General features: G+C 53.1%; 2 protein-coding genes across 3 annotated transcripts in view; both read right to left on the bottom strand.

Moving 5' to 3' along the window:
- The window catches only part of Myo15a (myosin XVA), a 52107-nt gene extending 36630 nt beyond the window's left edge, over positions 1–15477 (bottom strand). The window contains exons 1-15 of one of the 2 annotated variants that reach the window (XM_013016398.1): positions 11890–15477; positions 10024–10106; positions 9070–9133; positions 8226–8335; positions 7864–7938; positions 7615–7707; positions 6336–6443; positions 6135–6198; positions 5191–5304; positions 3606–3767; positions 2774–2887; positions 2176–2234; positions 1963–2086; positions 899–994; positions 403–534 (exon numbers count right to left, since the gene is read on the bottom strand). In XM_013016398.1, coding sequence (XP_012871852.1) covers positions 403–534; positions 899–994; positions 1963–2086; positions 2176–2234; positions 2774–2887; positions 3606–3767; positions 5191–5304; positions 6135–6198; positions 6336–6443; positions 7615–7707; positions 7864–7938; positions 8226–8335; positions 9070–9133; positions 10024–10106; positions 11890–15477 — 4986 coding nt within the window. The remainder of the gene's footprint in view (positions 1–402; positions 535–898; positions 995–1962; positions 2087–2175; positions 2235–2773; positions 2888–3605; positions 3768–5190; positions 5305–6134; positions 6199–6335; positions 6444–7614; positions 7708–7863; positions 7939–8225; positions 8336–9069; positions 9134–10023; positions 10107–11889) is intronic. The other variant, XM_013016399.1, reaches the window with a different exon arrangement.
- A 5774-nt stretch (positions 15478–21251) lies between these two features.
- The window catches only part of Drg2 (developmentally regulated GTP binding protein 2), a 16773-nt gene continuing 13453 nt past the window's right edge, over positions 21252–24571 (bottom strand). Inside the window, exons 11-13 of the mRNA XM_013016571.1 lie at positions 23404–23462; positions 22344–22397; positions 21252–21994 (exon numbers count right to left, since the gene is read on the bottom strand). Of these exons, the coding sequence (XP_012872025.1) occupies positions 21908–21994; positions 22344–22397; positions 23404–23462 (200 nt within the window). The 3' untranslated portion in view covers positions 21252–21907. The remainder of the gene's footprint in view (positions 21995–22343; positions 22398–23403; positions 23463–24571) is intronic.

The following is a 24571-nucleotide window of genomic DNA, read 5'->3' as shown; positions in this document are numbered from 1 at the left end:
GTGGGTGCTGGAGAGGAACAGCCCACAGCTTTCCATGGTAGTCCACATCCCTGTTTTAGAACAGCTGCCTTATCTAGGCACCAAGGTCTCCGTGGGTCCTATGCTGCTGAATCTGCTCCCAGCTGCCTCTTTCTAGTCCAGCCGTCGGTGCCCTCCCACTGCCATCTTGTCCTGTGCTTCATGATCTGCAGTTGAGGCCCAATCTTCTAGGAAGCTACTTGGGACTACCCAAGCTGGTACAGCCTCCTCCAAACACCTGCCGACCCCATCCAGCCCCATTCATCCAAGATTGTGAATGGTAGGGTGAGTGTCCTATTACACTGTCTCCGGCCCCACTCTACTCCCCAACCCAGGCCAAAGCACAGAGGACCTTGGCAGGCTACTTTGGTGCATGTTGCTCACCTGTGGGAAGCAGCACTGGTCATCGAGGATGCGCAGGATGCCATAGGGCTTCAGTGAGATGAGGTTGATGCATGGCTGGTTGTCAGCAAAGGAGATCTCCCGCCAGTCGATCTGCTCCCGGATGTACTCCTCCTGCAGGCCATGCGGCCCAATCACCAGAAGGAAGCTGGTTAAACAGCTCTGCTTGCATGCATTCCAGATCAGGAGGTTCACCCCTAACAACCTGAACTCCCAGGGCCCTGCTGCTCTCTCCGCCTGGGATTGCTCCTCAAAGGACAAGAAGAGCTGCCCCTCTTCTCTAGGTACAGAATCTCAATACCTTTGCCTCTGCAATGTAGGCCTGAGCATTTCCCAGTTCCCTGCTTAGAATGCTTTTCCTTTATGAGTCTCCTGACAACTTGGAACTGCCCTTGTAGAACCTGTATGTCCTTGTCTATCTTCAAGGAGTCCCTTTGGCCAGTGAAGTCAGAGACAGAAAGGTGGATGGGTTGCACACCTGCTCCTCCTGGAAGATGATCTTGTTAAAAAGGTACTGAAGGTTCTCGTTGGCATAGTTAATACATAGCTGTTCAAAGCTGTTGAAGCTCAGGTCCTGTGGGGGGATGGGGAAGTTGAACTTGGTCATTCTTTGGCCTGCTTGGTCTTTCCTTGGCTTTGGTGTCTCACCCCTGTAATCCTAGCTAAATGGGAAGATAAAACTTGGAGGGACAGCCTGGAGGAGTAAAGTCTACCAGACTCCATCTCCAGTTAACCAGCAAAAAGCCAGGTTGAAGGTGTGGCACAAGTGGTAGAGCACTAGCCATGAGCCAGAAAGCTAAGTCAAGGCAAGGTCCCAAGTTCAAACCCCAGTACCAAACCAAAAAAAAAAAATTGGAGCCAGATGCTGGTGCCTCATATCTGCAATCCTAACTACTTAGGAGGCTGAGATCTGAGGATCAAGGTTCAAAGCCAACCTGGGCAGGAAAGTCCATGTGACTCTTATCTTTAGTTTAAAAAAGCTGGATGTGGAGCTGTGGCTCAAGTGGCAGAGTACAAATATCCAGGGACAACACCTGGGCTTTAGTTCAAGCCACAGAACTGGTACACACACACACAAAAAGACATTGGCTCCTAGACCCATGGTCTCCTGTGCCTCCTGGCCTTTACATATACTATTCACTACACCAGCAATAATGGCTTTCCTGTCTTCGGGAATGTCCCTTCCCTGCAGAAAGCCTCTGACTCTAGCACAGCTGAGGAAAAGGGTCCCTCTGCTAGTTCCCAGTCCTGGCTACCTTTTTTTTCATGCCTTTCTTCACACAAGTCTGTTAGAGTCTATTCTCTCTACCCACTCCCACTGTTCTCTACCCAGCACTGGGTGCTGCCAAGGGCCAGACCATGGTCTTGTCTTTTCCTTCGTGCTACCCACTCCCTCCTAGGAGCTTGTGGGGAGGAGGGCTCCTAGAGAATGGATGAAGGAAAACAGGGAGATGGGACAAAGAATGGTAAGGGATGGGTCCCTTGTAGGGAATAGCACATACAACAATGTGTCCTGCCCCTCACCCACTCACACAGCCCTACCTCAAAGCCATAGATATCCAGGATGGCAATGGACAGTGTGTCCTGTTGTGGGGACACCAGCGCGTTGACCCTGGTGATGAGCCAGCTGAACAGCAACGCGTACAAGACCTTGGCGATGGCATCCCTAGGACAGAGTCGGTGCTCGGCTGGGTAGGGCACGGGGCAGAGGTGCTGGGCGTCAGGGGCTAGGCAGGGATAGGGATATAGCCTCACCTGGCATCCACAGCACTCTCCACAGTGAGAGGTGTGAAGATCTTCTCTCGCATGGTCTCCTGGGAGAGACATGGCTTTTGAGTGACAACTGGCTGGCCACCACCTCCAGGAAGCCCCTGGAGGAGTGGGGAAAGTGAGGGGGAAGGAAAAGGAAGGCTGGAGAGATGGTGTGACTGGTTTCAGGTACGCAGTTGGCCCTAGGAGGGACAGAACTCCCCCTCCTCCTGCTGGCTGGCGCGTGACTGCTGATCTAATGGAGGAGAGGAGCGTCAACAGACATAGGCCACAATGGAATCACCCAGGGAGGGGGAAGGCTTAAGACTTGAAGACCCAGAAGAGGCCCTTATCCAGCCAGGGGTCAGGCTTCCTGGTGGAGGGAGTACCTGTGCAGGTATAAAAAGATGAAGAGAATGCCAGCCACAGAAACAGCCTATGCCCATGTTCACTATTCAGATGGTGAGTATAATGCCTCTGGGGTCTGAGGTTAGAACTCTGGACAATGAACACGGTCAGAGAGAGAAGAAGAGAGATACCCATGGAAGATGCCCCACAGGAAGGACTGCTCTGGCCTGGCAGGCCCCAGGAGCAGCGGACTCACGGTCACTTTGAAGGTGATGGCTTTCTGCAGGCCCTCAGGAGAGATCTGCAGCAGCTCCGCCACGGCCTGGATCTCCCGAGCACTCACCACCGAGGCTATCTCCTGGGCATCCGTCTATGCAAAACACGAAGGGCAGTGAGCTGTGGACTAGCCATGCTGAGCTTAACGTTTGGGTGAAAAACAGACACAAGCTAGACATGCTAGGGAAAAGTCTGGAAAAGAAGAGTGAAGAGACGTAGAGTTGTGGCTCAAGTGCTAGAGCACTAGCCTTGAACAACAACAACAAAAAGCTAAGTGGAAGTGGGAGGTCTTGAGTTCGGAACAGGAGAAGGAAAGGAGTGAAGAAAAGAAGAGAAAAAAGAAAAGGAAAGAAATGGAAGATTTGTTGAGCCTAGCTACCCAGGAGGCTGAGATTTGAGGATCGAGGTTTGAAACAGCCCATTCAGAAGTCTATGAGGCTTTCTATCTCCAATTAACCAGAAAAAAGCTGGAAGTGAAGGTGTGGCTTGAAGTGGTAAAGCACCAGCCCTGAGCAAAAAAAGCCAAGCAAGAACATAAGGCCTTGAGTTGTGTGTGTGTGTGTGTGTGTGTGTGTGTGTGTGTGTGTGTGAAAAGAGGGAAGGTAGCTCTGAGAGGTAGTTGAAGCATATCACAGTAATTAAGATGGGTGGAAAAGCTAGAAGTGTAGCTTAGGGGTAGATCCCTTCCCAGCATATGCAAGGCCTTGGGTCTGGTCCCCAGTACCAAAATAAATAAATGAAAGGAATAATAAAAAAAAAACCATGGTCATAGACACAACTGCGTCCTGGGTGCTGACCCTGTGAAGGCTCACCTCATACTTCTCGAAGTAGACGTTGCCCAGGTGCAGGATGGAGGCCAGGATTCGGAAGATGCTATCCTGGTCCTCACCGCTGAAGCCCAGCACCTCCATAGCAGCCAGAAGGCGGCGGAAGTCGTCTGTGTCACTCTTGCCTAAGATCTCACAGTTCCCACCCTGGGCAAGGGCAGGAGTTGGGGTCAGGGACTCTGGCTGGGGAATATGAAATCACTAGGTCCTACTCTTCCCTGACTGGCCATATGGCCTTGGCTCTGGTTCAGTTCCTTCCTTCCTTCCTTCCTTCCTTCCTTCCTTCCTTCCTTCCTTTCTTCTTTGGGTCTGGTTGTGGGGCCTGAACTCTGGGCCTGGGCGCTGTCCCTCAGCTCTTCAGCTCAAGGCTAGCGCTCTACCACTTGAGCCACAGCGCCACTTCTGGCTTTTTTCTTTTTGCTTATGTGGTGCTGAGGAATCGAACCAGCTCTTCAGCTCAAGGCTAGCGCTCTACCACTTGAGCCACAGCGCCACTTCTGGCTTTTTTCTTTTTGCTTATGTGGTGCTGAGGAATCGAACTCAGGTCCTCTAGTATTCAAGGCAAGCGCTCTACCACTGAGCCACCTTCCCAGCCCCTTCTTTCTTTCTTTCTTTTTCCTTCTTTCGGCAGTCCTAGGGCTTCAACTCAGGACCTGGGCACTGTCCCTGAGCTTCTTTTTGCTCAAGGCTAGCATTCTACCACTTGAGCCACAGTATCCCTTCTGGCCTTTTCTGTTTATGTGGTACTGAGGAATAGAACCTAGGGCTTCATGCATGCTAGGCAAGCACTCTACCACAAAGCCACATTCCCAGCCCCTCTGTTTTAATTCTTAGGGCCCAGGTGAGTCAGAGGTGGCTCAGGATGGGGTCTCTCTCTCTCTCTCTCTCTTTCTCTGTCTCTCTGTCTTTCTCTCTCTGTCTCTCTGTCTCTCTTTCCCTCTCTGTATGTTTGGTTGTGGGCTTGAACTCGGGGCCTGGGCGCTGTCCCTGATCCTCAAATCTTAAGGCTAGCGCTCTACCACTTGAGCCACAGTGCTACTGCCAGTTTTTTAGTGGTTAATTGGAGATAAGAGTCTCATGGAGATTTTTCTGCTTGGGCTGGCTTTGAACCGTGATCCTCAGATCTCAGCTTCCTGAACAGCTAGGCTTACAGATATGAAATACCTGTGCCCAGCTAGGATGGGGTTTCATAGACTCCATGTGATAAATAGCAGGGGCTTGCCCCTAGAGTTTGTCAGTGATGGTGAAAATAAAAACAGTAGCTCAGGCTACAGGCTAAGTTCATGACACACAAGAAATGCCTCAGTGCATCTCTGCACAGTGGTGCTGTGTTGTCCCCATTTCCCAGACGAGGAAATTGAGGTACAGGATGGAGGGGTGACCTTATGTTGACCAGTTTTGCTGAGGTCTGTCTAAATCCTCTGATTTAGACATGACATTTCCTGGCTTCCTTGCTTCTGGGAGATGCTTTCCCCAAACCTGTCCTCTTCTTTAACCACTAGGATACCACAGCTGGAATCTCCTGGCCTGAGGACTATGGAGGGGCTCTCGAATTTGCCCAGATGCTTACCTGATTCAGGTAATAGTAGGTCTCGGCTTCCTGGAGGCTAAAGGCCTGTCGGAGCTGGGCAGGTAGCCCAGCCAGCAGTTCGTAGAAAATGTGGTAATTCCTCTCGTTTTTGGCCTGCAGAGTAGGTGGGAGAGAGTGGGTGCAGAGAAGGGAGTTGCCCACCTTGGTGGTCCCCAGTTGTGCAATGCTCAGATGCACACACTGTATGTGGACATGCACACTCGTACACACAAGCCTGCCAAGGTTGCCCAGCATTTCCCGGGCTGGCACCCACTAGGGTGGAAGAGGAGAAGCCTTGGGTATGATGGATGGCAGAAAACCATTTGGGCAGATAAAGACAACCATCTTCTCTCAGTTTTACTTGTCCACACACCCCTACATGCATGTGTATCAGCAGCCCACATGTGCACACATGGAATTCTGGCTGAGTCTTCCTGTGCCTTGGGTCCTGCCCTAGGAGTTTGGGACCCAGCAGGAAGTAGACCAACAGATGTCGCTAACTTAATACAGCTGATCTACTAAGCTGGGAAGATGGAACCAGCAAATTACTGGTTAAAGGTAAAAAATTGGGTGAAAAGCTTTTGGAGAGAAATGAGGCCTTGAAAGGTAGGAGTTGTGGTAGGTGGAGAAGGCTGTATTTTAAGTGGGTTCACTTCTCTGGGCAAGAAGATGCGGGGGTTTGGCCACACAGGTATCACAGAGCTGAGTGTGCCTCAGAGGGGAAACAGTGAACACAAAGGCCCTGAGGCCCAGAGGCCTGGTGGCAGAGCCAAGTGCTGTAGGGGACGGGGAGAAGAAGCCATGAGGTCATAGGTTCACATGTACACATTGGTGTACATTGTTCATTGCTTTGATATCTGTCAAGCCACCCTCTCCTCCCCCCACTCCGTGCCAAACTCTGAGTTCTGTGCCCACCTCCTCCCTAGGCCCGGGGACCAGCCCACCTGAAACACAATCCTAGACTTCTCCAGGAGGTACTGGGAGGTTATGGCACCAGAGATCACGCCCCTGGGAAAACACAACCAGAGGAACAGTTGATGTTGGGGTCGGTGATGCTGTTGCTTGGCTACTTGGCCTGGGACTGTTTTCAAGGGATATAGGGGGGCTCTGCAAGGCTTTTGGGAGCCTGCCATGGCTCTACTTACCCTTCCAGAAAGATCTCCATGAACTTCCCGAAGCGGCTGGAGTTGTCATTTCTGACAGTTTTGGCGTTACCAAAGGACTCCAAGAGGGGTGTTGCCTCCAAGATCTGGGTCCCAAGAAGACAGGTGTGCATGGAAGAGCTGGACACTATTCTGGGAGCTTGGGTATGGCAGGTATGGCCTCCTCCAAGAGCCCCACTTTGTGAGGGTCGACCTGAAGTAGACTTCTTGTAGAGCCCCAGGGTCTCCCCAGTGCCATGGCCCCCATCCATGCTCTGTCTCATACCCTTCTCTGGAAGCACCCTAGGATACTAGGATGCTTGTGGGGAAGCCCCTGACCACAAGTCCCCAGGATGAGTCAGTCCTTTTACACACACACACACACACACACACACACACACACACATCCACACTGCACTAACATATACACACATGCATGCATGCTCACACATACATATACACAGTACCTTTATCTTCAGGAGCACCAGGGAAGCAAGAAAAGAAATAAGGGAAAAGAATAGAAGCAAGTCGATGATAAAGTCCCCTCTTCACCCCATAGGGAGCCACAGACTATGGTGGGATCGAGGGATCTCTCTGGGCCCCTATGGCATAAACCTGTGAGTCTGAAGAACCCAGTGCCCAAGGTCTAGGGGCTGATGCATGGCCCTAGAATATGACAATCTGACACACTTTATTTATAAAAAAATCATTTTTGCATAACTATAAATTATTACTTTTCGTTTCCTTTCTGCATTCTCCATTTAGAATGGAATTCCTGCAAAAGCATGAGCATTTGTCTGGATGGTTGCTGCCTTGTCTGTGAGCATAGTAGGTCCTCACCAAACCTTTATTGACCTGGATGAGCTTCTGGTATTCCCAGGTCTAGAGGACTTAGCAATCTCTGTCACATGGCCCTGCATATGCTGCTTTATACCATCACTCAGCTATGTCTTGCCTTTTTACCATTGGGTCAGCATAGGCTCTGAGTATGAAAATGTGATGGCCCCAGATGGTAAGGCCAAGCCAGAGAAATAGGCTGGCCCCCTTGCTTGTATGATCCCTACTGTGACCTAGTTCTGGAGGCATGGAACCCAAAGCTGCTTTTGAAACACAGGAGCGTAGAAGGGATGGAGAAAGAACATCCCTGGGTCAGATCCACCAGCCCTCCTGGAATTCAGCCTCTCCCTCTTCTGAGGGGGGCCAAGAAGACTGGCCTGTTAGGAGCATATGATATGGGTTCAGCAAAAGTGCTTAGCTGGGACTCCTGGATAGACAGATAGATACCTGCTGCATCACATCCCGCTTCTGGTTCATGGCAGCCAGGTAGCGCAGAATCAGCTTCGTGGCCTCCGTTTTGCCAGAGCCGCTCTCTCCACTAGTCAGGCAAAGGGGCAGAGCAAAGTTAATTTTTTTTTCTGTTTCTCTGGATCTGCCCCAGTGATCTTCTTGGTCTCACAGCAGGTCTGATGGATGCAGACCTGAGGTCCAAGGTCCTGCCATTGGTCCCCTACCCAAACACAGTCTGTCTCACCTGATGATTATGCACTGGTTCTGTTTGGCATCAAGCATTTTGGCGAAGGCAAGATTAGCAATCGCAAAGAGGTGCCTGGGGAAGACAGGCCACTAGGTGTCACTGGCTAGTCCTGTCTCCTCATCCAAGCCCCCGGAAGTGGGGAATGGGGTTTCTGTCTAGCCAAGCAGGCAATCCTGACAATCCCGCACCCCCACCCTAAACCTCACTGGCTTCCAGAAAGACCATGGCTAAGCCTATAGAGAGAGGAAGAGAGAGGGGGAGAGACTGTGAACTGAGCAGAGGTGTTCACTATTCCTATCAACCCAGCCCATGATCCTGGACACCCCAGGGTAGCCCTTCCCCAGTCTGAAGACACTCACGGGGGATTCTCTCCCAGGGCCCGCCCGCTGTACTGTTGCACTTGCTCTGGCCCGTAGATCCCAAACATTCGGTATGGGTTCACCGACACCAGGATGCTGCCAATGTATGTCTGCTGACAGACAGTTTGCTTCAGTGCCATGGGTTAAAGTGGCCTTCCCTTTCCTGCTCCAGGAGCTTAGATCCCCTCCCCCTTTCCAAGGGGACATATTACTATCTACAGTGGGAAGGCGACCTGTGGTCTAATAGTGTGGTCTCTGGTGTTGCTAAGGCTGAGGCTATGGAGTGAGCCAAGTCTCATAGCTGTGATCCTGCAATACTAGCTATGTCTGCCTCTGCCCACTTTGCTCATTCATGATCAGGCCCAGGCTCTAGAAGCCTATGCCTCCAGGTCAAACCTCTATTGTCTGGAGTAGGGAGGGGGTCAGGGAGGCCAGGGGAACAGCTGTGTGTCTCTTCTTTCTTCTCTGTGGATCCAGCTCTACGGCCCTCTGTTCTGTCATTTTAGAGAGAGGGAGCTCCCTTCTACCCCTGCCACCCCTTTCTAGGACTGTTTAAGCTTTACCTATCAGATACCCAGCATGTAGGGGATGGGGAGGGTTTTCACATATTTCTGGATTCCCTGTCTCTATGTCTCTGTTTCTGCATTCACCATACAAGACTGTGTTTTAAGACTGCTGATTTTTGGTGCTCCAGGCTCTAACATTCTATGTTGAAAGAGTGAAATCCCAGTGTTCATACCACAGGTCACACTGGGCCCAGCAGGAGAAAACTGTACTACCTCTAACACCAGGAAGCAGCTGCCTTCTTAAGCAGGGCCTCGGGCCCATCAGTTCCAGGACTTACATAGATGAGGTTACGTTCGAATCTGGTCTTGAGATTGGACAGCACAGTAGTCTCTTGGAGGTCCCTGGAATGCCATGGAAAGGCTGTCAGTGCCCTGGGGCCTGATTAGCGTGGGCCCTTCCTTACTGTGTACAATGCCTCGGTCAGGCAGGCCTGAGTTCAAGGCCTGTCTGTCACTAACCATCTGTGAGATTTCATTGTTGTTATCATTATGGTACTGGGGCTTAAACTCAATACCTGGGTGTTGTCTCTTAGCTTATTTTTTGCTCAAGACTGATGCTCTACCACTTAAGCCACAGGTCTACTGCTGACTTTTTGATTGTTAATTGGAGATAAGAATCTCATGGATTTTTTTCTGCCCAGGTTGGCAGTAGCTAGGATTATATGCATGAACTACTGGCATCTGTGAGATCTTAGGCAAGTTACTTCATCTAACCGTGCCTCAGTTTCTTTGTTTGTCTTATGGGCATGGTAACTATTGTGTCTACTTTGTTGGGGGTTAGGGGACACCAAGGTGGGAAACCTGAGTCTTAGTTGGTGTGATTGGATGATGATGGTAGCCAGCATGACCCTCATATTTTGAATATCTCAAACATGCCAGTCCTTGAGAGATCAAGCATCTGTCTTCCCATTTTGTGATGAGAAACAGAAGCACAGAAATATAAAATAACAGGCCTGGGGCATGGTTCAAGTGGGAGAGCACCTGCTTAGCAAGCTCAAGACTCTGATTTAAGCCCCAGTGGTCTGGCTGATAAGCAATGGGACTTGAGCTGAAGCCTGTCTGATTCACAGAGATTTCAATTGCATGTATTTGGCCTTTGTGAAACTTCTTGGTACCCATTCTGTAAATGGGGAAACAGAGGCTCTGAAATTTTCTGGGAGGCAGATATCAGGCCATGTGGCTAGGCATATAGGGACCCTAGAGTGATTCCCTCCCTGGCTCCACCCACTCACTCCAGCTGGGTCATGTCTTCTACGCCATCCTCTCTGCGCTGCTCTCGGGACCGCACGGAAGGCAGATTCCGGATGGAGTGCATCTGAGAGAGAGAGAAAGAGGGAGGTGAGGTTGGCAAGTTGGAGAGCATCTCAGAGTTGCCTTGGTTTGGACATACCTGGCTTCCCCTCCCACTGTCAGAGAAGGAACAAACCCCAAGGCCAGCCCCAGTGTGTCCTTCAGGCCTCTTTGCTATAAAACATAGTGGCTGATGGAGCTCATGTGCAGCCCTTACACATGGGGTCATAGTCTGTCCTCAGTGCCAAAGTGTCCCTGAGTCCTGAGTCCTCCTGTGAGCTCCAGTGTCCTATCCAGGGGGTGAGCACACACATGTACACACACACACACACACACACACACACACACACACACATGCACCTGATCCCTCTCAATCTCAGCTTACTCTGTATCTGCATCCTCCTCCCCAGAACACTCTATGTGTTAGCTTGTATGACAACTTGATGGATATCTGTATCCTTTTTAGGGCCCTCCAAGATGGAGACTGCCCCAGGACTGCACCATCTGGGTTAAATGTGTGGACACCATATGTGGACCCATGTACAATGGTATTGTTCACTCACAGAGCCTGTGCACACCTGTGTTCTCATAGGATGTGGTGGCTACATGTGCAGCCTTATAGTGCTTGGCTGGGGCATAGACACATGTGGGCACACACTCAGTTGTCCACTTAATGTGAGCTGGGGTCCTTCCACCTGAGGAGTCTGGAGAAGAGGATTCTGAATGCCACCTTTGGGCTGCAGGCTATCCACAGTGCCTGTTTTTGTGCACATGGGTATGTGCATGCACAGAAGGGAAGCAAAAACATTACACCTGCAGGTGCTCAAACATGGCACATCCTTGCTGTCCACCTTTGGCTGTAGCGGATGCTCATGGATCTCTAGGCACAGAGGCCTTTTGAGGTGCTACATAACTCTGAGTGTGTGCATGTGCAACGCACCATTCTCATCCCAGCTACACCCTCCCCTGAGCAGGCAAGGGGACACCAGGAGGACCTGAGTGCTGCATGCCTATCCCTGGGCTGTTAAGTAGGGCACAAGTATCACCCTTTCTGCCCTGGCCTTCGGCCCACCCATCTGCCCACGTGCTCGTCAGAGGCCGCAGACCCTAAATAATTCAGCCACTCACGTATTCCAGGGTGAGGAGGGCCCAGGCATCCTTGCCCCTCACCCCCGGGCGCCCTGCGCCCCTCTCCCGCAACGCTGCAGCCCACACGGCGCGGGGCACCCGTCGCCGGGGCCAGGGCCCCCCTAGCAGCCAGGCTGCCCCAGTTGTCATTGTCGGGCCGGCCGGCCGCCCGCTGCACAGGGGCACCGTCTGCAGAGGCTGAGAAGCACCCACCGCCTGCTTGCCCCGCCTATTCTGGATGTCCCCGGGGAGGCTCCGGTGACCACCCGCCTCCTCCGAGGGCCATCCGGCGTCAGGCTCGCATTCCTCCATGTGCGTGGCAGGCAGGCACAGGCTGGGCATCTTTCAGATGGGCTTCCTGCCTGTACCTCATAGGTGGCTCAGATGAATTCCTAGCTCAGCCACCATCCACTGTGGGTCCTCTGGGCCTCAGTTTCTCTACTTGGCAATAAGAAGACTGGAGCTGCCACTCTCACCTAGTCCAGAATCCTTCAGCCCAAGGACTGCCTGGGAATCCTCTCATTTAGCACTCCTTCAGGAGGCTCAGGCAGTTCAAGCTGTTCTACCACCTTGCAGATGGGGAACTGAGGCTTATGCAGGTAGCAGCTCTGCAGAGTACCTCCAAGCCCTGTTTCCTAGGCCAGAACTGCCACACCCTCCCATTGACCTGCACCCCATACCTTGTTCGGCCAGCTCTTGGAGGAAGCCTGTTTCCAAGGGCCCCGGAGGGATAGGCAGGTGGCTCCCAGGCTCACGCGGTGGGACTGGGAACGGGTGTGCACTCGTAGCCAGTGCTGGTGGGCATATGCTGGCAGCCAGCGGCGGGGAGGGCACAAACTCCAGGCTTGGGGCTCCAGGTTGTGTTCAGGATCCTGGGCAGGCTGTTCAGGAGGCTGAAGGGCTGCAGGCCCAACTCTCTGGAAAGAACTCAGACCCCGTACCTGGGGCATAACTACAGCAAATCGTGCAGGGCCAGCCTGGGGTTGTTCATTTGCCTTAGGCAGGGGCACTGGGGCCCCAGTGGGTGCCAAGGGGGCTGGGGCTCTGGACAGGGTCTTCCAGCGACGCCATGGAGGCCATAAGGCTCTTGTCTGGTCACATGTGGCCAGTGGGTATGAAAGGCTGCGCCTGAATACCTTCTGCTCTTGGGGAGCATCCTTGGGAGGTGTTAGGGTCTCTGGCTCTGGCTCTGCTGATGTCTGAGGATCTCCAGGTGTGGCCTCTTCTTCAGGATTCTCAGAGATTGGGCCAGCTGACTTGCTGAGCTGTCCAGGTCCTGGATCATGGTGTCTGCCCAGGAAGACACTGGTCGAGTCAGAGGCTGGATCCTCAGGCTGGGAAGTGGGAGGTAGCACAGGGCCCAGGTGCTGGAAGAAGGGGTTTTCTGGCACAGGAGGTGGCCTAGCAAAGCCTCGAAGGCTGCCCACACCTCTTGGCCGGGGAGAGGATGGGCGCTGGGTAGAAGGCATGTCCACATCCCAGCTGGGGGCCAGTGGGGGCACCGTCCAGGGTGTCTCTGAATCCTCCTGTTCACGCTGGCTCTCCTGATGTTCTCGGGGCCCTGTGGCTGCTCTCCAGGACCCGGCACTGGCAGGTGGGTGGAAGGACCCACGTACTCGTGGCTTCACAGCCCGGGTGGGCGGCTCGCTGAGGTGCCGCCACGTGTGTGGGAGGCGTGAGGGCAAGTTGAGAGACCGGTGCCGGGGGCCGGGAGCCAGCATCGGGGGTGGTGAGGGTGGCCGAGGAGAACCTAGCACTGGGGAGCGGGGTGGGCCTGAGCGTCCAGAGGATCGGTGTGGCACCAGGGGCTCCCGCAGTGATCGAGGCTGTCGAGGACGGGGTGGGAAGGGTGGCTGGAAGGGGCCCCTTCGGAGGGACAGCTGAGGGGACGGGGGCCCCAAGGGTGAGCGGTAGCCTGGGCCTGGTAGGCTTCTCAGTGAAGGCTGGGGTGAGGGCAGGGGGGTCCAGGCCCGCCTCCTAGATGCCAGTGGGGAGGCCCCAGGGAAGCCAAAGGATGCCCTTCGGCGGCGGCGGGAACCCCTGAATGAGGGCCGGGGTGCAGGGTAAGCAAGCAGGTCAGGGGGCACCTCTGGTCTCACGGGAGGAGGCTCCACAAAGGCCCACCAATTTGCCTGGGGTGTCAGGGGCACATGAGATGGTGCAGCCCAGGGTGGGGGGTGCCGTCGAAGAGACCCGTAGGGAGAGACTGGCCGGGGCAGCCCAGAGAGGGTGGGAGAGAATGGTGGGGCAGGCGGTGGTGTGCCAGGGCTGGGGGTTCGTCTGGGCAGCGGAGGGGAGACAAGTGCACTCCAGTGGGCCAGGGTCCGACGTGTTGGCCTGGGCGAGGGCGGGTGGTGAGAGTTGTTGTTGTTGCAAGCTCGTGGCTGCGTCCGTCTCAGCACGATGGGCGTGTTGGGCCGGTCGGGATCCATGCCAGCCAGCTTGTAGCCAAAGCGTTTGTAGGCGGCCTCCCGGACTGCAGGACCTCCTGCTCGGGCCTTCTGACTGCCTCTGAGTCGAGGAATGGGCTTCTTTTCTGACAGGGTCTTTTTAAGAAACCGTGCCAATGAGGTGGCTGGGCGGGGTGGGGAGTGGCTAAGTTCAGGGCCTAAGCCCATGTTGCGGTGGGCACCGAAGGCCGACAGGGCTCGTTGGAGGTTTCGCTGGCGTGGTGAGAGGAAGCCCCAGTAAGGATAGGCATAGGGCACCGTAGGCACCCGGCGCATCTCCTCCTCTTCCTCCTCTTCCTCTGCGTCTCCTAAGGGCAGTGGAATGTCCAGGGAGGGAGGTAAGGGCACATCCAGTTTCTCCTTCCCAAATAGCTTCACCTGAGGCCGTGGGAAGAGGCGGAACTTGCGGATGAGCGACAGCTTGGACCTGGCGGGCTTGTCCATACCTTGCTGCTCGAAGAAGGCAGCGCTGGGCAAACGGAAGGAGGTGCTCTGCCGCTCCCCACTGGCCTCTTCCGGCTCTTCCAGCTCTGTGATGTCATCCATGGGGTGGGCATACGGATTGTGGGGTGATAGGATGGGTGGTGGCACCCAGGGATACATGAAGGCTGACTCTTCTGGATAAAGATATGGTGCTTCAGGAGGATAGATGGCGTCATCTCCACCACCATAGATGCCTTCAGCATAGGGGACGGTGTAGGGGACCCCATAGGGATCGAAGTAGGGTGCGTTGTAGGGAGCATCATATGGCAAGTCATAGGGTGGGTACTGTGGATCATAAGGTACATAGGGATCCAGGTAGTAGTTGTATGGGTAGGCCTCACCCTCAAATGTGTCATGGTAGCTGTAAGGAGATGAATATCTCGATGGGGGTGCATAGGGGGGCTCATAATCGCCGTAGCCATAGCCGTAGCCGGGGTAGAAGGAGCTACCATAGTAGTCAGGGTGGTAGTAGTCGTAGGGGTCTTCAGGTGGATACCCATAGTGGTGGTCGTGATAGGGTGGCCAGGCCGGGCTGTAGGGGCCGTAGCCATGCAGGTAGGGCTCCTGCTCCTCATAGTGGTACAGTGACTGCTGGTCATAGTAGTCATCCCCCTCACGATGGTAATCGTAGTATTCGCCCAGGTCCTGGAAGCCCTCAAGCCCGTACAGTGACTTGCGGGAGCCCGAGTGCTGGAATGGTGCCTCATCCTCAAAGGGCAAGAAGCCCACGGGTTCCCCAGAGGAATAGATGCTATGGCTGCGAGGAAACCTGCGGAGCCGGCCTCCGTGCCGCAGGATCTCTGCTCCTGATGGGAAGGGGAGCTTTTGAGAACCCATGTGAGAGCCTGAACGCTGGAGCCAGGCATCTACTGTGGCTCGCTCGCTACCCGACTCTTCAGCCTTCTTGAGGAGAAACTTCTTGGTGAGCCAGTTGATGGCCGTGGATGCCTTGCTGAGTGACCGGGCCCGGGGCCGGAGGCGGCCATAGCCACGCCGGCCTGGAAATCGGATGACCATGAAGGAGGGCTTCTTGCCCTTCATCGCCCGCTTCTTCTTGCCCATGCGCATCTGTGTCATGAGCTTGGAAGTGGACTTAAGCACAGTGCGGGCCTTCTTCTTGCGTTTGGTCTTTTGGGGGCCGGTGTGGAGGCCCCAGAAGAAGGCTGATGCACTCCGAAACTGGCCCTTCTTGGAGATCTTGGGTGTGCGGTCTCGGAAGCCCATGAATAGACGAGATGTGCCCTTCAGGCTCCGTTTGGGCTTCTCCGGCTCTGGGGCCTTCTTCCCCTTCTTTCCTTTCTTGGCTTTCTTCTCTTCATCTTCTTCCTTCGGCATGGTGGCCTCTTGCTTCTACTGGGCTGGGGCCAGTTCACAGGTTTGCCTGCAGCTGAATCCGTGGCCTTCTCAGACTCTGAGCAGCTGAGACTGGCTGAAGTGGCTTGGGGAGGGACGAGGCCAACATTCCGGCAGGGCAGATCCATAATTCATCTCCTCTAGAGCCGCCTTGGGTTTCACCCTCACTTGGTGGTGGTGGAAAATGTGTGGGTGTTGCTTACAGGACAGTGGGAGAAGCCAGTAAGGCCCAGTGAGCATCCTGATGTTAATCACAGTGTCAATAACTATTGATGTTGCTCAGACCCTCCTGTGCCTCCCTTCCCCCCAGCGGAAGTGCTTAGACCCCACAGTGTAAAAGGAAGGCACTGAGCCAGAAAGGGAATACCACCTGTGCTAGACTTCCAGACACCTGCATTGAGACTGAGGTGGAGCCTAGATCTCCTGAGACCAGGTAGGGTGCTCACCCACCACGTCACCTGAAGGGTGGGCAGGGCTGCAGCCAGTGTAACAGGAGCTAACGGCCTATCTAGAGCTAAATAATGCATTGGAGAGAGCCTGGCTGCTGACTCACAGAGCAGAGCAAGGCGGGGGTATCTCAGCAGGTCATGGGGGAGGGATGGATAGGAAGCACAGGAACAGAAATGGAAGTTGGGTCAGCTTGGCACTTCTCAGCTCTGCAGTTGACTTTGTTGTCTCAGGGCTGTGGTTTTCTGATCTGTAGACTGGAAGTGACAGACTGTGCCCTGACTCCTTTCACCTGGAGGAAGAAAGACCTGAGAGAGCTGTGGAGCCATTCTAGAGGCAGAGACCTTGCAATGGCTTCTTGTTGAAGTCCCAGCCTAGCCTATTTTCTCCATTCCTTCTCTGTCTGGGTAGGTTATAGTCCTTATCTGGCTGCAGGTTGGATACCTAACCCAAGGCCAAGTACCAACTGTCTAGCTCTGGCCAGTCAGACTACTTTTGAGAACCTACCCAACAAGGTTCTAGGCTGGAGGTGAAGCTCAGGGGTAGAGCATCTGTCTACCATATACAAGGCCCAGGCTTCATACCCAGCAGGGTGGGGTGAGAAAATAGGAACTATGGCTATAAGGAGAAGAGAACTCAGGACAGGGGGTAGTCAAGGGACTTGAAGCTTCAAAACCATCTTCTCCCATCTTTCTCCATCAACAGTTTGTGTTCCCCATTCTCTCTTCCTTTCCTTCTTCTCTTCCCTTCTTACCCTCATCTTCCTTTTCTTCTTCCTTTACCTTCCCCCCCACCCCTTATCCTCTCTTCTCTCCTCCTTTTCTTCCCTCTGCCCACAAAGCAGAATATTCAGGATCCACTGTGACTAAAGACACATGATAAGCCGGGCGCTGGTGGCTCACGCCTGTAATCTGTAATCCTAGTTACTCAGGAGGCTGAGATCTGAGGATCGCGGTTCAAAGCCAGCCCGTGCAGGAAAGACCGTGAGACTCCTATCTCCAATAAACCACCAGAAAACCGGAAGTGGCGCTGTAGCTCAAGTGGTAGAGCGCTCGCCTTGAGCTGAAGAGCTGAGGGACAGCGCCCAGGCCCAAGGTCAAGCCCCACGACCGACAAAAAAAAAAAAAAGACACATGATAATTGATGTTAGGTGCTCGCTGAATTTCCATCTAGCCCTTAGGCTCCCAAATTCATTATTTGGTGGCTAAAGGATCAGCATAGAGACCCCAGATAGGCAAGGCCACATTCCTGGTTCTGCCACTTAAGGTGAGTGGCTTCAGAGCCTTGGCTTGCTCAGCTGTGAAATGGGGACAGTGCCTTCCCGGACTACAGCAATGGAGCAAGGAAAGCGTCACTTCTCATCTCTGCTTCCATCTCTGCCTCTTCTCCTCCCTCCTCTACTTGCTCCTCTTTCTCCAGGACCAGCCATATCGAGGGGCTATACCAGCATATGTAGGTGATGACACCTACTGCAGGCAACCATCAGGAGGGGTTGAGACTGGCTGGAAACAGGAATGGTTGAGTAACTTTCTGGGGAGGGGGCCCTTTGGGAGGGGTGGTCCTCCTGCATAAGATTTATCAACTTCTTTCATTCTTTCACTCTCCTGCCTCTCTTTGAGCTGTGGTTGCTGCTGACTTGAGGAGAAGCAAAGGACAGAGTAGTTGGCCTTTCTGAGCCCAGAGATACTGATGGTTACACTGTCCTGGACCCCGTTTCCAGAATGAGGCCCCAGTCAAGCATTTTGGAAGAGCTCTCCTGGGACTCTCTCGACAGGCCTGTGAAGGGTGGGCAGAAGTGTTAGCGCCATTCTCCAGATAAGGAAACCCAGAGAGGCGAAGTGACTCGTTCAAGGTTATCCAGCTTGAGTCAGCTTGAGTGGGTAGAAAACACACACACACATAGCCGGGCGCTGGTGGCTCACGCCTGTAATCCTAGCTACTCAGGAGGCTGAGATCTGAGGATCGCGGTTCAAAGCCAGTCCGGGCAGGAAAGACCGTGAGACTCCTATCCCCAATAAACCACCAGAAAACCGGAAGCACACACACACACACACACACACACACACACACACACACACACACACACACACACACACACACGACAGGTCCAGAGCCATTCTTCTGGTTCTCCACTATTTTAGGGATAGAGATCAGAATCCTCTCCCAACATCCTTCATGGGAATGGCCTCTGGCTGCCATCCGAACTGCTTCACATTTCACACCATACTTATCACTACTCACTGGCCATAGGCTTTCCTGGACTTTGCACATGCTGTTCATTTTTATGGAATGCTCTTGTTTCTTCTATGTGATCAGATTTCAGCTCAGGGTCACCCTCTTAGGGGAACCCTTCCTTGTGCTCCTAGGTGGGTGGTGCTAACTGTCTGCATCATGAGTTGACCCTCATGGCTCTTCCTGAGTATGTAGTTCTTAGCTTGCAGTATGGGGCACTGGGTGACCTGTGGATAGACTATGGCTGGTTCCACTCTACCCCATGACCTCCTCACACCCTGGTACAGTGTAAGAACATGGCATGGCTAAGGAGGCATTTATTCCCAGGCCTGGAACTTGGAGGGAAGATGTTCAGGTCAGACAGGATGGAGGCAGGTGGTAGAGGACTACCTAGGAGAGGGACAGAGTGAGCAGGAGACTGTCCTGGCTCTATTCCTGTGTGGGAGGGAGGAGAAGGGGAAGAAAAGAGGAAGAGAGGGAGGAGAGGAACAAAGAGAAAGAGGGAAGAAGCAGGGAGAGAAGAGGAGTCTCAGCCAGCCACCTCTGACAAGGCCAAGAAAACGTGGCTTCTAAGTGAAGGCTGTTTAACAGAGAAGCCCATTCAGTGGTAGGTTGGAGAGGGCTGTCTGGATAGGTGAGAAAACTTGGGGTTGGGGGATCTGGGAAGCTCAACCAAGAAAGGCAGGTATCAGAGGGATGTCTTGGGCTCTCTGCCTGTGGGGGATAGGGAGGTGCACAGAGAAAAGCCACAGAGGACATAGCAGGAAGTTGCTGTCTGAAGCCAAGAGTGAGGGTAGCCTTTGGAGACAGATCTGTTCACACAGTGAAATGGGCCTTGCGGTGTCCAGCACTGTGAGGAAAACCTAGTCTGGTGTTCTGTCATGGCAGCCCGGATGATCATAACAGACCAGCTGACAAACCAGATGAACTCATCCAGGTATGGGAGAGAGAAGAGCCGTGGGGTTCAAGGCTCCCTCCATGACTGGGGCAGAGCAAAGGAGGGAAGAGTAGGCAGGAGGCTCCAGGAAAGCCTGAGGACACTCAGTTCTTCAGGAAGACATGGGGCTCTTACCAAAGGAAGGTTCTCAAGAGAGGAACCCTGGACTCTGAGAGGAGGGAACTAGAGAATGAAGGGACACAGACTATATAGGTGGATGTTTGTTTCTTGTGGCTCATTTGTAGGTTTTTCTTTTTTTCTCCTCTGTACTGGGATTTGAACTTGGGACCTTAGGCTTATTAGGCAAGAGCACTAGCACTTACCTGCCCCCAGCCTATGCACCTGAGTCTTGTATAGCTGCAGTCCCAGGTGTGAGTCTGGGACTAGCTACAGCCCTGTTGCTTAGAAACAGGTCTGAGGGAGCCTGCAGGGTTCCCTCCAGTGGTGGCCACAGTAGAGGGAACAAAGTGACAGGCAGGAACAAAGTCCTAAGCTACACCCTGGCACAAGTTCAGAGACTGTGGGGATCTAAGGGGCTTCCCCAGCCAAGGGTTATGGTTAGCTGACATTTCACACTAACCTAAATGTGCAATTGCAATCCCCTCTTACATACAGGCTTAGATATATGGCCCCGGATTTGACCAGATGTTGACAGAACAGGACACAGGGAGCTGTCCCCAAGCTACACAGTGGCACCCCAGGAGACAAGCCAGCTCACACAACACATGGCTAGAGCCTGGGATCTAAGCTCGGCCTGAGGTCCCCAGGCCTCCCATCTTTCCTAGACAGTAGGGTATGGGGGCAGAACAACCCTAGACCCCACAACTAGAGCTCCATGCCTTCTGGTTCTCCCTGGAGCAAGGTCCTACCTAGAAGATGCAGATTGGATGATTGTCACGCAGGCTAATACCCTCCCTTCAGCCAGGCCACAAGATGTCAGGAAAGGAGCCAAGGCAAACAAAACCTTGGCTTGGCTTCCTGTGCTGCCAAGGGGACAGCATGGCATTATGCCCATTTTGTAGAGGAACACAGTGAGTTCTGAATGAGGATTCATGGGCAGTAAAGCCAAGGCTCTGGCTCTGCTGTAGCCCCCTTCTTCTCCGCCACTCGGGGACCGGTGACAGACCCTCTCCCCCCAAGGACCCAGGATCCCCTTACCTGGGTCTAGTGGCTTGCTCCCCACCTGCATGCCGCCTAATGGGGGTCCTGAGTCTGGCCCCAGTGCAGCTGGCCATGGAGAAAAGCACTGCGGTGGGAGGGAGGCCCAGCCCACCACGCTGACCGCCTGGGGCCCCATGCATAATTAATGATGGCTATTATTCCTGTTTTGTCTCTGGAAAGGCACAAGGAACCTGAACAGCTGGGCTGCAACAGTAGCACAGATCCCCTGCTGTCCACCTCAAAGGTACATCTCCCCAAAGAAGCCTTCCCTGCTGTCGGGGATCAAAGCCAGCACCTTTGACCTTTCCATGGAGGCCTGAGCCTCAGGGAATACACCGGCCACTTTGTACTCACGGAAGAGCCTCCAGCCACTCTGGAGGGGTCACCTACCCTAGTGGCTGGGCCTGGCCTTGGGAGGGGCCATGTGGGTACCCACAGTCACTGCTAACCTTCCTAGGCCTGTCCTGTGCCACAGAAGACCCCAGCCTCCTTTTTGCCACGGAGTCTTAGGTCTGCCCCCCTCACCTGAGCTCCTAGACTTCCTCACTTCCTGTGAGGTTCATTGCTGAACTCATCCCTGCTGACAGTCTAGGAAATTTATGAAAGTTCCCTCAGTTCGGCCCATCAGCTGCACTGGACATTGATGAAAGTGAACTAAGCAACTGAAGAGCAGTGATGGGAAGGAGGGAATGAGAGAGAGGGAGCAGCTTATATTAAGCAAAAGAAAGAAATGTACCTATCATTTGATTTGGAAGAAATAGTTGTAATATCAAAGTTTGTAGAGTTCATAAGCTTTATAGACCATGATAATAACAAATTGCCTTGTGAAAGTTAAAATGTATTTGTGACTTTAGCTAAGTATCACTATCTCACAATACAGTGAAATTTATGTAATCACTTAATCTCAATAAAGGTATTAAAAAAAAGTTCCCTCAGTCCAACAGGAATTGATTTTATTTCAAAAAAAAAGAGAGCAGGGATTAGGGGGTCTAGGAAACAGTCCAAACTGAAACATCCATATCTGGTAAAGATGCCCCTAGGGGGAGGGGAGGGCGAAGGTCCTGGTTTGTGCAGGGCAGCGGCTGCCCTGGGAGGTCTGAGGGGAGAGGCACTTTAGGACACTTGGCTGTGCTCTGATTTCCACCATGGGGCAGCCCAGGTGGGAAGGACCTGTGGGGTTTTGTCCTAGGACCTCTTCTCCCCAGTACAGAGAAGTTGAAGGAACAAGGTGCCCCAACAGTAGCCAGAAGCTTGGGAGCCCGGACAAGCCAGGCTCCTCACCCTGGCACTGAGCCTGCCCACTGGCTCTAGGTCCTGGATGGGAGTGGGTGATTAACTTGTTCCCCCTATTCAACGGATGTTGGTGAGGGATACAGGCCGTGGGCTCCCACCTATGAAGTCCATTAGGGGGATTACGCTCGTGGGAAATGTCCCAACAGAGTCAAGTGCCCAGTGGTCACCCCTCAGCCCCAACACTGCATCAGCTGCCTACTAAAGAGGCTTCTAGAAACAGTGGGCTTAAGAGCCTCCTTCCTGGGCATTTGTATTTTTCCTGTTCGGGTTTGGTGTGTCCCTGTGGGTCCATCAGAAGCTAGGCTGGCTGGTGGGCAGGCAGGAGGCTGGTGGGTAGGGCTGCTACTTCTTCACAATCTGGATGACATCTTCATGCTCCATGGTGTGGGTCAGGCCCACGCGCTGTGGGCTGTACTTGGTGCTGGTGCCCTGAGCAAAGGTGAGGTAGATGGCCACGTCAGCCTTGAACTGGCCAAGGCTGGAGGAGGTGAACTGGGCCTATGCTGGGGGTCAGGGTCAAATTGGGGTCCAGTACTGCTAGCTTGGGGGAGGGGCAGACAGCAGGGTGTTCCTTCCATGCTCTTGAAGGTATGGAGTCTTGAATCCAGCTTGGGTCAGCACACACATACAAACATTCATGCATGCACATGCACCAAGAAGATACACAGAGTTCCCGTATAAAAGAGCAGGGAAGTTGTACAAAGGCTTGAGAACACCTAGCTCTGAGCCTAAGCCGGGACTGTTGGGTTAGCTGTCCACCTGGCCCGTCTGAACTCACCCACACCAAGGCATACTTGAACTGGCTGGCAAGTGATCGGTGGATGCGATGGCACTGTGGAGAGGAGAGTCAGACAGAGAGATGAGGCCTGGCACAATCTAGCCCAAGCCTGGGGCTGGAGCCAGTCAGCTGCCCTCCCACAAGTCGAGGACTGCCAAGTGCCTTTTCCCTTGTGTAAGTGCTTCAGACATTCCCACTCCCAGGTAGTCAAGAGCTGTGGCACTCTGTCAGAACTTTCTACAGTTAGTTAGCTATTTTCTACCTGATTTGCCCGAAAAACCTGGCACATGTTCCTCCTGGATGGGCCAGGGTGGTTTTTCAAGACATCTACCTCAGCTTGGAGTCTCTCACTCCCTGGCTCCAGCTGTGGACTAAGGCCCCCTACACATCCCACCTCTTTTCCCTTCAGTGCATCTGGATGGGGCAAAAGCACAGCCTGGAAGATGGAATGAAACTCTGGAGGAGGCAGTCAGCAATTGCCACACAATGTGGACCCTTGGTTGCCATGGTAATGACAGTATTGTAAGTATTGTAAAGGTGGCAGGGAGCAAACTGCAACCTTGCTCCTCCCCCTATAGGAGGTAGCAATTCTCAGTCCTAGTCAACTCTGCAAAAGGTAGAGGGCAGAATGGGGGCAAGTGCCTCTCAAAATCTCAGCTCTAGCACTGTTGCAGAAACTTAACTAATATCAAACAGCAAGCTCTACTGGATGAACACCAGAATGGTCCATGACCCCGTGACCAGGGCACAGCAGACTGGGAACGGGGTGACAAGACCAAACTCCTTGTTGCCTAGCCACTGTCAAGAGAGGTGAGCTGAGAACCGTACATGTTTGTCATCATTCAATGATCCTAACTGCCCAGCAAAGGATGGAGACTCTACATGCAGCTAGGAAGACGTGGTATAACCTTAACCCTGGCCTATCTAATCTAGCTTCACAGCCCACCTCAGCGTCCAAGAATCAGGTGAGGGAGCCCACTCCAGCCCAGCTAGGAGCGTCCTAGGCAGAATGGAGCCTGCAGAGCCCCTAAAGCCCCAGTCTGGACAAGTCTCCACTTACCACGTGTTCCACAGAGGCCCCTTTCCGGAGAATGATGGCATCTGTGAAGTCTGGCCTTTCTGTTGGGAGAGATGGGGGAGCATGAGCCAGTCCTAGGCTATGATGTTTGAGATTCATATCCAAAGGGGAAGTGCTAGCTGCAGAGCCCCGTGCCTGGGCCTAACGTTGCCCCTGGCTATCCAGCATACCCTTGGTTCTGTTTTCTGCAACCTTGACCTTAACATAGAAAATCAGTCAATTGTCAGGTGCTATAATCCTAGCTACCTGAGGCTGAGATCTGAGGATCATGGTTCAAAACCAGCCTGGGCAGGAAAGACCATGAGACTCTTCTCTCCAATTAACTACTAGAAACTTAGAAGTGAGCTGTGCCTCAAAGGGATAGAGTGCTAGCTTTGGGCAAAACAACTCAGGGACAACACCCAGGCCTTAAGTGGTAGAATGCTTGGTTTGCATGAATGAAGCCCTAGATTTGATTCCTTAGTACCACATACACAGAAAAAGCTGGAAGTGGTGCTGTGGCTCAAGTGGTAGAGTGCTAGCTTTGAGTAAAAGAAGCTCAGGGACAGTGGCCAGGCCCTGAGTTCAAGCCCCAGGACCAGCAAAAAGAAAAAGAAGGGCTGGGAATGTGTCTCAGTGGTAGAGTGCTTGTCTTGCATGCATGAGGCCCAAGGTTCGATTCCTTGGCACCACTAAGTAGAAAAAGCCAGAAGTGGTGCTGTGGCTCAAGTGTTAGGCTAGCCTTGAGCTGAAGAGCTGAGAGACAGTGCCTAGGCCCAGAGTTCAAAACCCACAACTGAAAAAAAAAAAAAAAAACAAGAGAAAGAAAATGGATGAATCAGTCTAAGTTAGGATTCACAAGACAAACCATTTAGAGCATCCTGACTGAAGAGATAAAAAACAAGCAGCTGCTGAAGTCTGGGCAGGAGAGATGTGTATTCTCGCCTCTGCCAACCCTTTGTCAAGTCTGATCCAAATTGCTTGGAATGGGGGGCTGGGAAGGTGGTTCAGCGGTAGAGTGCTTGCCTTGCATGCATGAGGCCCTGGGTTTGATTCCTCAGTACCACATAAGCAAAAAAAAAGAAAAAAGCTGGAAGTGGCGCTGTGGCTCAAGTGGTAGAGCACTAGCCTTGAGCTGAAGAGCTGAGGGACAGCGCCCAGGCCCAGAGTT

The sequence above is a fragment of the Dipodomys ordii genome, unplaced genomic scaffold, assembly GCF_000151885.1.
Source record: "Dipodomys ordii isolate 6190 unplaced genomic scaffold, Dord_2.0 Scaffold31, whole genome shotgun sequence".
NCBI classification, from domain to species: domain Eukaryota; kingdom Metazoa; phylum Chordata; class Mammalia; order Rodentia; family Heteromyidae; genus Dipodomys; species Dipodomys ordii.
Note: the sequence above shows the minus strand (reverse complement) of the source record. Positions and strands in the feature narration are given on the sequence as shown.